Source organism: Microtus pennsylvanicus, chromosome 6 (genome assembly GCF_037038515.1).
Source record: "Microtus pennsylvanicus isolate mMicPen1 chromosome 6, mMicPen1.hap1, whole genome shotgun sequence".
NCBI classification, from domain to species: domain Eukaryota; kingdom Metazoa; phylum Chordata; class Mammalia; order Rodentia; family Cricetidae; genus Microtus; species Microtus pennsylvanicus.
The window spans coordinates 27821733-27834143 of record NC_134584.1 but is presented as its reverse complement, the minus strand read 5'-3'; the positions used below and the strand labels follow the sequence as shown (position 1 = coordinate 27834143).

The window sequence follows — 12411 nt, the reverse complement described above, 5'->3', positions numbered from 1 at the left end:
ACACACTAGAGTACTACGCTGCGGTAAAAAACAACGACTTCTCGAATTTTGCATGCAAATGGATGGAAATAGAAAACACTATCCTGAGTGAGGTATCCCAGACCCAAAAAGATGAACATGGGATGTACTCACTCATAATTAGTTTCTAGCCATAAATAGGGGTCACGGAGTCTACAATAGGCGAATCTAAAGAAGCTAAGTAAGAAGGTGAACCCATGGATAAACGTATAGTTATCCTCTTGGATAAGGGAAGTAGACAAAATTGCCGGGGAGAAAAGTGGGATCTTGGGGGTGGGGTGGGATGGGGGTAAGGGGAGATGGGGAGAGAAAAGGTAGAAGGGAAGGAGGGGGGACTTGGGGAAACAGGAGGATCGGGATAAAGGAAGGTTGGATAGGGGAGCACGGAACCACAATTCTTAGTTAAGGGACCCACTTTAGGTTGGGCAGGAGACTTGACCCTAGAGGGGCTCCCAGGTGCCCAAACTGAGGTCCCCAGTTAGTTCCTTGGGCAGCTGAGGATAGGGAACCTGAAATGACCCTACCCTAGAGCAATAATGACGAACATCTTGCATATCATCCTAGAACTTTCATCTGGCGATGGATGGAGATAGAGACAGAGACCCACACTGGAGCACTGGACTGAGCTCCCAAGGTCCCAATGAGGAGCAGAAGGAGGGAGAACAAGAGCAAAGATGTCGGGACCACGAGGGGTGCACCCACCCACTGAGACAGTGGAGCTGATCTACTGGGTGCTCACCAAGGCCAGCTGGACTGTTACCAAAAAGTCATGGGATAAAACTGGACTCTCGGAACATGGCGAACAATGAGGGCTGATGAGACGCCAAGGACAATGGCACGGGGTTTTGATCCTACGCAATGTGCTGGCTTGGTGGGAGCCTGGCCAGTCTGGATGTTCACCTTCGTAGATATGGGCGGAGGGGGGAGGACCTAGGACTTACCACAGGGCAGGGAACCCTGACTGCTCTTTGGACTGGAGAGGGAGGGGGAGAGGAGTGGGGGGAAGGGGAGAGGGGTGGGAGGAGGGGGAGAAGAGTGGGAGGAGGGGGAGGGAAATGGGAGGCTGGGAGGAGGTGGAAATTTGTTTTTTTTTCTTTTCTTTATTCTCCTTTTATCAATAAAAAAAATTAAAAAAAAATATTTATTTATTATGTATACAATATTCTGTCTATATGCCTGCAGGCCAGAAGAGGGCACCAGACCCCATTACAGATGGTTGTGAGCCACCATGTGGTTGCTGAGAATTGAACTCAGGACCTTTGGAAGAGCAGGCAATGCTCTTAACCTCTGAGCCATCTCTCCAGCCCCCCTTGAATTTCTCTTAACTTGTTAAGCACCATGCTCTACTGGAAGGACCCCCCCTGTAGTAGCATCTGACCCTGAAAGAGACAACAAAAGCAGTTTTTGAGCAGGTGGTTGTCAGGAGCCATTTTCCCAAAAAGTATAGTGGGGACCATTGTCCTGGGGATGTTTGCACAGAGCCCCACACCCCAACTGTATTGAGAACTGTTTGTTGGCAGAGCCCACCCCACACCCAACTATCTTTTTTTTTGTTTTTTTTGTTTTGTTTTGTTTTGTTTTTTCGAGACAGGGTTTCTCTGTAGCTTTGGTGCCTGTCCCAGAACTCGCTCTTGTATACCAGGCTGGCCTCGAACTCACAGAGATCCGCCTGCCTCTGCCTCTCGAGTGCTGGGATTAAAGGGGTGAGCCACCACCGCCAGGCACACACCCAACTATCTTGAGAGCTATCTGTTAGCAGAACCTACCCCACATTCCAACTGTCTAGAGAACTGTTTGTGGTTGGAATCATCCGCTTGCATAGAGAACTAGGTGTGTTGACTCGTGACCTCCTGACTGAGGACTCGTGACATCCTGACTGACTCGTGACCATTGCTGCAAGATCCCTTCCTGCCCTTGCCATGCCCCTGCCCCTATCCCAACCCAAATTCCTCATCCAGGGGCTATATAAGCCACAACCATACGCTAATAAACGGAGGCTTTGACAACAGATCTTGCTTGGCCTCCTTCCTCTTTCCCGCCCATGTCTTTTCAGATAGCTCCTCTTCGGGACCCTGGAGTAACTGATCGGCCAGGCGGGTTACAACCCTAGACTAACTGACCCTCTGGGTGGTTACAGGTGGTTGTTTTCCTGCTCCTCATATCATTCTATCAGAAATCACCTCAATTAGTATTGATTTTTTAAAAACAAATCTTCTTGTTTGATGTCTGTGCTAATCTTAGAAATTATACTATTTTAATGATCTTAAAAATCAATGATGACCCTATTTTGAGAATACACAGTTAAAATGTGCAACAGAAGGTGGAAAGGAGGCCTTTCTAGAACCTTTTAATGCTTGTTCTTTGTAGGAATCAAGGATGCAGAGAGCCTGGTGGTGGGATGATGGAGAGAGGGTGGATGTCATAGAAACTTAGTACAAGAAATGGGGTTTAGGTACATGCCCCAAATAAATAACTAGAAAGCCAGCTTTTGTGTGGTAAAGGTATTGATAAGGACAAGCATGAAGTGAATGCTGAATAAAGAATTAAAGAAGCCCCAAATAAAGAAGACAAAACAAACAAACTAAACCCAGAAATGTGGAAAAGATACCTTCTCAGAGAGTGAATGTAGAAAAACCCTGAGAGCAATTCTACAATTACCTCTGCTTGCTCCTAAAGAAGGTGTGCTTCTGTTCCTCACCTGGCCATAAGGTATTCAGGGGTCAGCCTTGCAGAGGCAGGAGGGAGCCACCTGAAAAAGGTCAGACAAGTTACCAAACATTACCTTTTTAAACTAGGGACACCCGTTTTGATGCTGTGTTAGAAACCAAATATTTGCCAATAGAACTTCTGCCTGTCGTTTCTTTCCAGAACAAACAGTTTGGATTTTCACAATCTCTGGAGTTTACTAGGTAACAGGAATGTAAATTTGAGAAAAGGCAGGACCAGCATAGGAATGACAGCAAGCTAAGCCAATCAAAACAGGAGTCTGTTACAGTGGTACCAGACCATCCAATTAGCACTGAAACTTTTGGAGGATGGGAATACGTTAAGAAGACAGGTAAGAGGGAGGAGACACAGAGCCACAGGAGGACACTAGCATCCCCAGGTTCAGAAGTCCATGTCCTGTCCGTAGTTTTAGCTTGAAGCAGCTTGTGACTGGAAAAGTCCCAACAGGATCACCATCCACTTATGCAATCAGCAAGCATGTTTATTTTTCCAGCATGCTGAGGCCTGCCAGCCCACACACAAGCAAAATGGCAAAGACTCTGAGAGAGATGTGTGGTCTCCTTTGAAGCACAGTGTAGTAATATGGAGTGGCGGCGGGGCTGCGTCCCCAACACCCCAGCCGCCTGCCTGGCTAGCTTATGCCCCGAAATAATTACACAGACACTGTATTCATTTAATCACTGCTTGGCTCATTTCTACCTAGCCTCTTCTAGGCTAACTCTCGCACCTGGACTAGCCCATTTCTTATCATCTGTATAGCACCGGTCTTACCGGGAAGATTCTAGCCTAAGTCCATCCTGGGTCGGAGCTTCATCACATGTGTCTGCCCGGGAGCGGGGCATGGCGTCTCTCTCTGAAGCGTCTGCTCCCCAGCGGAGAGCTGTCGAGTCTGACCTCACTTCCTCTTCCTCCCAGCGTTTTGTTCTGTTTACTCCTCCTTTTCCTAGGGCAGTTAGGGCATTCAGATATGGTTTAAGCAAGTGGCAATCATATTGATACATTCTAATTGGTCAGGGCCAGTCAGGGGCTGTCCAGACTACAGCCATTCTAATTTTGGCTAGGCCTAGACAAAGCATAGGCTTTGTCCCTGAGCTGTTGTGTTGGATGGATGGCCTAGTATGTTCTGGCTGTGGGGGCTGATCCTTTTGCCCTGGCTTGGTATGCCTTATCTCCATTATCCCTGTGGTCAGGGGCACTAGTTATTAATTACCCTTTGTTCATGGCTTTTTAAGAAACCACTCCATCACATACCTAAACATAATAAAGGCAATATACAGCAAGCCAACAGCCAACATCAAAGTAAATGGAGAGATCTGGGAGTCTCTGGCATAGTAAGTTTTTTTTTTAAATCAAATAATTTAAAGGAACCAAACTACTGTCTCCTCTTGCCGTTCATAAAATCCACTTCTCAATGTTGGACTTACTTTTGAACAAGTAGAATTCTATTCAGGGAGTCCTTTCAGACCAAGAGCCTGTGGAGCACTGCTATGTATTCTTCAAGCAGTTTCAGTGTCTCAGCTTTCATGCTTAGGTCTTTGATCCTTTTGGAGAGTTTTTGTGCAAGATGATAGATAAGGCTCTAAATTCATTCTTCTGCATGTGAACATTCAATTTTCGGAGCACCATTTGTTGAAATCACATTCCCCCCAAGATTATGTTTTTAGTATCTTTGTCAAATATTAAATGGCTGAAGTGACATGTTTGGTTTGGTTCCTTGCTTTTGTTCTGTTGGTGTTTTATTTAGAGAGCATTTCTGTTGCTATGATGAAACGCCATGACCCAGGACAGGAACTCAAACAGGGCAGGGACTTAGAGGCAGGAGCTGAGGCAGAGACCAGTGTATTTGGTACCATTTCCTGGGCAGGTGGTTATGGGATGTATAAAAAAGCTAGCCAAGCATAAATCTTGAGTGACCCAGCCAGCAAGCAGCATTTAATACTAAGGTTGTTGTATTGTACAGAAAAGCAGGTCCTTGATAGAAGGGAGCACTGCAAGATGTTTGCATGTTTGAGTGTGTGTGTGAGAGAGAGAGACAGAGACAGAGACAGAGAATTGCAGGAATCAGAATCACAATGTTAAATACGTCAAGTCAATTGACACTCTTCTGTAAACCAAGGATATGCCCTCTGCGTATTATCTCACTTGACTGACTGTTTCTTAGATCACTGCTGAACTGAGGAGGGATTGGAATGTTCGGATTGACCTTTTCTAGGAAATCTCCAACACCAGACTTTGCCCCTCTCACATAGCACTCTGCTCTCTCATGCATCACTCTGTCTTTGCAGTTGATTCTGTAAATTCCAGGCAGTTGTCTTGTTCTTCCTAAAATCTGAATTCAGTCCTCTCACTCAGGGAGAATGCTTGACCAGATTTGAATACTTCCTCCATGATGTGAGTTCTGAAACTAAGTCTAATGAGTACTCTGTCTTGTACTTCCTAATAAGAAACTTGTAAATGGCATTTTTAATGTATTTACCTCACTGAACACAATGAAGGTTTATCATCATGGAAATTTTTTCTTCTACAGCTATCCATAATTTTTGCCTTTTGGTCATCTTTCCAATAACCATTGGTTATCAATAAATAATATTACTATGCTAGTTTTTACCTTCTGGGTTTTATATGAATGGGATGATAAATAAGATTTTTCTTTTATTGTATTGTTTTAAATGTTAGTTATTATGTAATTATGTAAAGAGTCATTCATGCTTGTGAATAATTAGTTGTATTTCTTACTCATATTCTATTGTGTGCATTGTCACAGTTAACATGTTTAGTATTCTATTCATACAGTCTATGTTACTTATAGTTTTGTCTGTTTAAAAAGTAACCTGTTATAAAAGTTTTGTACACACTTACACACACCTATGCACACTCATATTTCTTTCTAAAAATTATAATCTCTACATTGGTTGCTGGGAATGCAGTGCCTTAATGTTTATATATAATTTCATACACATGTGTAATGTGTTCTGGTCACACTTATTCTTCCATGCTCTCTATACCCTTATCTGCTTCCCTTTGTCTTACAAGTTTACTTCCCAATTCATGTCTTTGTGTATGTGTTTGTGTGTGTGTATGTGAGAAAGAGAGAGGATGAGAGAGAGAGAGAGAGAGAGAGAGAGAGAGAAAGAGAGAGAGAGAGAGAAAGAGAGAGAGAGAGAGAATGAGGGATAGAGAGAAAGAGCAAGAGAGAAGGTATGTGTGTGGTATATATGTGTTTATATATCAGTGTGACAACTCATACATGCATATGTGAACATGCATGTGGAAGCCAGGGGTTGACAGGAGGTGTCATTAGGTGTATTCCTTTATATGTTTCACCCTATTTTTTTGAGACAGGGTCTTTTACTGGACATGAACCTTGCCAATTAATCTAGACTGACAGGTCAGAAAGGCCCCAGGTCCGCCTACCTTAACCTTCCTCGTCCTGTGATTATAGGTGCCTGGATTTTTAATGTGAGTATTAGGTCTCTGCACTGAGGTCATCTACCCATCTCTCCAGACCTGAGATCTGATGTTTGAAGCCAGAAGAAGATGGTGTTTCAGCTCCAGAGTAGGATATATATTCCTCAGCAGCTGTGACAGTGCTCAGACACTTTGTGTGAAGTTGGAATTTCCTTACAATTTTTACTGATTTGATGGAGGAAGGTCATTGGTTAAATAAAAAGAAACTGCTTGGCTCTCATTGGTTAGGAGATAGGTGGGAGGAGTAAACAGAACAGAACGCTGGGAGGAAGAGGAAGGGAGCTCAGACTCGACAGCTCTCCTCTCGGGAGCAGACGCCTCACGAGAGACGTCATGCTCCCGGCTCCTGGGCAGACACACGCGATGAAGCTCTGAACTAGAATCTTCCTGGAAAGACCGGTGCTCACAGATTGTTAGAGATGGGTTGATTTGGATATCAGAATTAGACAGTAAGGGTTAGGGCTAAAGGGCCAAGCAGTGATTAAATGAATACAGTTTGTGTGCTGTTATTTCGGGCATAAGCTAGCCGAGCAGGCGGCTGGGGTGTTGGGGACGCAGCCCCACCGCTCCATATCACTACAAGTGGCACCCAGACGTGTGGCTAACTGAGTCCACAGAAAGCCTGAGACAGCTTGGAAAAAAATAGAGTAAAGCATGTTTCTTATGGCAATTTCTCGGTTCTGCTCTCCTTGCTAGAGGCAAGCAAGCGCCTCATCTAAGAGAGGCTTCCTGACTCAGCTTTAGCTGCAAAACCCTGCAGCTCATTAAGAGGTCCTGCCACGAAACACTTAAATGGTGTTGATGAAAAGCTGAACACATGCTTTTCGGTTTTCAGCCATAGCAGGAAAAAAGCTGTGCCGTTTAAAAATGCCGGCTTTCTGGGCCATCCTGCCAGGGCAAACTCTGACTGTTTGAGGCAGGAGGGCCGGCTACAGAGAGAGGACTTGAGTGTTGTCTGTTGTAGCTCGCTGGCTGGCAGGGACCTTGAAACGCCATAGAGTTGTGGCAGTAAACATGGCTACAGCCAGTACCTCAGCCATGAGGCTGGAAAGCTAAGGAATGGACTGGATCTAGCTGGCAAAGCTACGCCTTTAATCCTACTGATATTGCTTGGTAAATTAAAGACTCATGTGGTCAAAAAACAGAGAGATATACAGTAAAGAGAGATTCAAAGACAATGAAAATTTCTAAATGGTTTATAGTGTGTTGAAAATATATGCAGACTAAAAGTTCAAGTTCTTAAAGTAAAAACAAAAATAAGGAAGAAAGAGAGTAGTTGGGTGTGGTAGCACACGCCTTTAATCCAGTGCCTAAAAGGCAGAGACAAACAGATCTCTGTGAGTTCAAGGTGTAGTAGCAAACACCTTTAATCCCAATGCCTGGGAGGCAGAGACAGGTGGATCTCTGAGAGTTCAAAGACAGCCTGGTCTACAGGGTTATTCCAGGTCAAAGATGTGCGCTCAAAAAGCAAAAAGTTAACCTAGAAATGTCACAGCTTAGATTCGTAAGTGCCTAGTGATTTAAAGGAGCAAATCAAAAGTGCTCCTGGATAGTAGAAAATTGCAGATTCACAATAGAACAGATTCAGACCACTAAATGATTCACACTGTTGGATGAGTGTACGTAGGCTTGGGAGAGAGAAGAAAAAGAATATAGAGAATAAAGTTAATGGTTTAAAAAAAAGGGTAAAGTCTTTAAAGAGACAGAGTACAGATAGTTATAGATATAAAGAAAAATAAGCCACGTAAAAATGGAAAATTCACAGAGAGTCTGGATTATGTACATTGTGTTTTCTTTAAAATTTTTGACTAAGGAGCTAAGTACAGACAGACATTTCATTATATGGACTGCCAAATGGAACCAGAACGGATATGATAAGGGTATTACGATTTCAAAATTTGGGTCTAAGGATATGATGCTTTGGAGAGGGTCTTCTTTTGTTTTCACAGAGGACCAGACCCTTTGGATTTCTTCTATCCTGATTTGGTATGATAGACCACAACCTCCCGAAAAGTTCCTGTGAACACCCTCAAAAAATTACTTCGCTCAACTGCCAACTGAGATGACCCTGGCACACAGGTTATACCATGAAAGACCTAATTAACGATGCCCCCATTCAGCAGGAAGCAGTTTGGAGAGAAAAAACTGCGCTCATGTCCCCAAAATATTGTTTATAAATGTTTTTTTACATTTAAAGGGGGATATGATATAGGTATGAATAATTTGAATTAGTATAGATTTTGGTTTATTGATAGAGATTTAAGGTCAATTTTGTTATATGTATATGTATTTCTGATCTTGATTAAGGTATTGTGATTGTGTAGTTCATTTTTAAAATTAAATGTATAATTAGGAAATATAGGTTGTTGATGGATAATCATAAATAATAGTCAAGTTTGTAGTCATGTTAGTTAGATTTTCTAGATATATAGAGATATATTTTAGATAGACATTCTTCATGTCTTTCAAAGATTACAGAATAGGACATTTAATGTTTTAATAACTTAGAACTTTTCATGACAATGAGACACTCTGCTCCTGGCAGCACCAATCTACTTCAAGAGGAAGATGGGCATCAAAGAGGATCCTTGTGGAGTTTGATAGCCATTTGGACAAGAAACTGCTCTTGCCTGGACTATTGCATAAACTGGAGACAGAGAACCCACAGAGAGAGGACTACTGAACTTGCCTAAGGTGAGATGATCTTTTGGGGTTCCTGATTCATGAAAGAGTCTGCGAGACATTCTGCAGGACACAACAGATAGTGACTGAACTGACTTTGAATTTTCCTGCTTTATGAAAATGTCTGCTGGATACCATGGACCTGAAGGCTGAAGATGGATGCCCCAACGGTACAGAGGAACTTTGGGTGACTGTCCAGGCAGCGAGATGTCTCTGTCATTTCTAGAGTTTTGAAAGTTGCTTTTTTCTTGTTTGCTTAGGTAGTATTGTATCTTTCTGGAGTCTTTGATGGAGTTAAGAATAGTTAGTTATAGTTATAGTTTTCCTTAGTTATGATAAAGATTATTGTAACTTTTACTTGATAACTGTTTTGTTATATGTAATTTTGCTATGTTAAAGTTAAAGCCTTTTTTTTTGTTTGTTTTTTTGTTTAAACCGAAAAAGGGGAAATGATGGAGGAAGGTCATTGGTTAAATAAAAAGAAACTGCTTGGCTCTCATTGGTTAGGAGATAGGTGGGAGGAGTAAACAGAACAGAACGCTGGGAGGAAGAGGAAGGGAGCTCAGACTCGACAGCTCTCCTCTCGGGAGCAGACGCCTCACGAGAGACGACATGCTCCCGGCTCCTGGGCAGACACACGCGATGAAGCTCTGAACTAGAATCTTCCTGGAAAGACCGGTGCTCACAGATTGTTAGAGATGGGTTGATTTGGATATCAGAATTAGACAGTAAGGGTTAGGGCTAAAGGGCCAAGCAGTGATTAAATGAATACAGTTTGTGTGCTGTTATTTCGGGCATAAGCTAGCCGAGCAGGTGGCTGGGGTGTTGGGGATGCAGCCCCACTGCTCCATATCACTACACTGATTCAAAAGCTGCTTCCACCGGGAAGCAATCTCATACATGGCCAGAAATAAAGCCTTCCCAGCTCTCTGAGTATCTCTTAATCCAAGCTGACAATGAAATAACCTCATACTAATACATTTGAGAAGTTAGAGAACAATTGATTGGCTGAAGATTTGCTGTGAAGAACAGTGCAGCCCCCTTTCTCACATTCTTTCTCCTTTTTTGTGTTTTCATCTGTGTGACTGTGAAACCAGCATGAGTATATGAGAAGGTAATGTTTACATTCAGACATAGGTAAAGATGTAGACACAAGACACAATGCTGCAAAGCAGAACTCCAGGCAGTATTCCTCTACATGCTTTGAAAGTCCTGAAGCAGATTCTCTTCTGCTTTGAGGATGCACTGGGAAATTTTACTAAAGTTGTTAAGTTTTCAACTAGAATGTGGAGATGACCATTTGGGGAAATGTGCTCCTTCCTCTTGGGTGTATTTACAAGTGGCAGAACTGGAAGCTAGCTTTTGCTTGCATGTGGGAGGATGGTGTAATACTTCCATTCTACTTTATGATGTGCATTCAGAACCATGGGTTCAATCTTAATTGCTTTGCTTTCCAGGTAAAGTCCTGACCTTATACTACAAGCACATTTTCATGAATTTGTAACTAGTGAGAGTTACAGTATTCTTAGATGTTTTCTTGGAAAATTGGCTTATGATTGACACTATTGGAGATTTTAGAACTGGAACCTGGCTTAATGAGTAACAGATATGGCAATAGGATCCAAGTAGAGGAATGACAGAGGAGGCAGAGTCCTGAAAATTAGTGAATGGGCCTGTAAAATGTTCACGGTACATGCCACTTCACGATGCTGTCATTGGCAGGATTTCTCAAGATCCCTTCAATCACACTTTGAGAGTTGTGATGGGGCAGTAAAAAGGATATTGTAGCTTTGTGTTGGGGCAGTTAAGAGTATATTGTAGCTAAAGAACAAGTTAAATAGTAACCATCCACCCATTCCTCTATGGACTCTGGTTCAGGAGGGTGAAACAGAATGTCCAATGGAACATGATCATCAGAGAAGGTAAAGAGCGGGAGGGCACTTGGAAGGTCAGAAAGAGATCTCCTCCTTCTTGTGTCATTTCAAGGCCATAGCCAGTGCTTTGTGACTGAGGCTCACGGGTTCCTCTAGTGGGCTTCAGTTCTTAAGGTGTGATTCCTATGCCTGAGATCCACGAGATCTACAGATGGCTAAGCATTGGAGCTGGCTTCTAGTGAGCATATTTCTCACTGAGGTTCTTCTTTTGGAGGCTGGGAAAATCCTGACTATAGCTACACTGGGTGAGTGCCTGCTGGGAATGCAGAGTCTTGTAGCTCAGGACACATGGGATAACGTGTCTCATAAAACAGCACGTAGAGGACCATCTGTGCACAAGATTTTCTAGCTAGGCTTGGATCTAACCTGGGGGAGGAGGTATGGAGTGTGCAAAGTGGTGCTTATAAGGGACTCCACCAAAGGATGGGCATAAATAGTAGATGGAAATGGCATCTGATGTGGACACAGCTCCAGGAGACTGAGCGTTGTATTGCAAAGTAGACAAGAATGGCTTCTTTACTGGGACCTAAGATTGTGAGTAGTTTTGAGGCATGTGAGTCAAATTTCCAGTCTATTCCTTAAAAAAAGGGAGCAGTGAGTATTTCTAGATTTTTCTGGGAGAGGCTGCCATCTATAAAGATTTTTGGCTTAAAAGGAACTTCTTCTTCTCTTTAAGCACATAGTCACTGAAGTCTGCATGACACCAAGCCAGTGTCTTATTCTACAAACTGTTATGTTACTCTTACCACTAAAAGTGTTCTGCCCCCATTGTTTGGTATGGGGCTCATGACAATGCTGTAGGACTCAGGACAAGAATCTCTGATAAAAGTCAGGGTCATTTAGGGGAAATACATATTAGTACCAACAAATAGCTTCCCATTCATAGACATTGTGAAAACATTTTTTCAAATGATCAATTTGTTTGCATTCATATTTAAATACATGTTACCAGGATTAGGGCAGAAAAGAACCCAGACATAATAGAAAAGCAGAGTTGATGAATGTGTTATCCTGTTTTCTCAACTGAACACCCATGAGTGCCAGTAAAGAGTCAAGATTTTAGCAAAGTAAACTTTGACATCCACAATCAACATGGACAATTAATTTGCAAACTGTGCTAACAATCCCCTCATCATCGCTATTCCCCAATGCCAAGTTTTCAGGATAACTCACATGTTATCACATCTTTCATATTTAAAATTAATGATTTTAAACAGATAATTAAAAGCAAGTGAAACTGGATGGCTTACTGAGAGTTTTTGTGGTAATTGTAAGATGTTTTATTCATTCTGAAGGGAGTATGATCCTGCCGTTACAAAGTGCTGACACAGCTTACTCTGCCGCATTACTAAGGAGCTTATATAAATTAAGGTATTCTGTCACTAAAACTTTTGTTTACATTTGTATATCTAGCTGTCCTATTCATAAAGGGATGATATTCCATGAGCATTTCATCCTTGGCCTATGATCTAGCATGTTATGGCAAAGCTATTAGCCTTATGGATTTATCAATGAAAAGTAAATTTGCTGTGTCAATCCTGTTCACTTCTCCTAACTATCTCAGTAAGATGATAATTTAAAA

The 12411-nt window shown here is 42.4% G+C and overlaps 1 protein-coding gene across 1 annotated transcript in view; it reads left to right on the top strand.

Annotated features, from left to right (window-relative positions):
• The first annotated feature begins 10866 nt into the window (after window positions 1–10866).
• The window catches only part of LOC142851825 (UDP-glucuronosyltransferase 3A2-like), a 32206-nt gene continuing 30661 nt past the window's right edge, over window positions 10867–12411 (top strand). Inside the window, exon 1 of the mRNA XM_075975907.1 lies at window positions 10867–11074. Within this exon, the coding sequence (XP_075832022.1) occupies window positions 10981–11074 (94 nt within the window). The 5' untranslated portion in view covers window positions 10867–10980. The remainder of the gene's footprint in view (window positions 11075–12411) is intronic.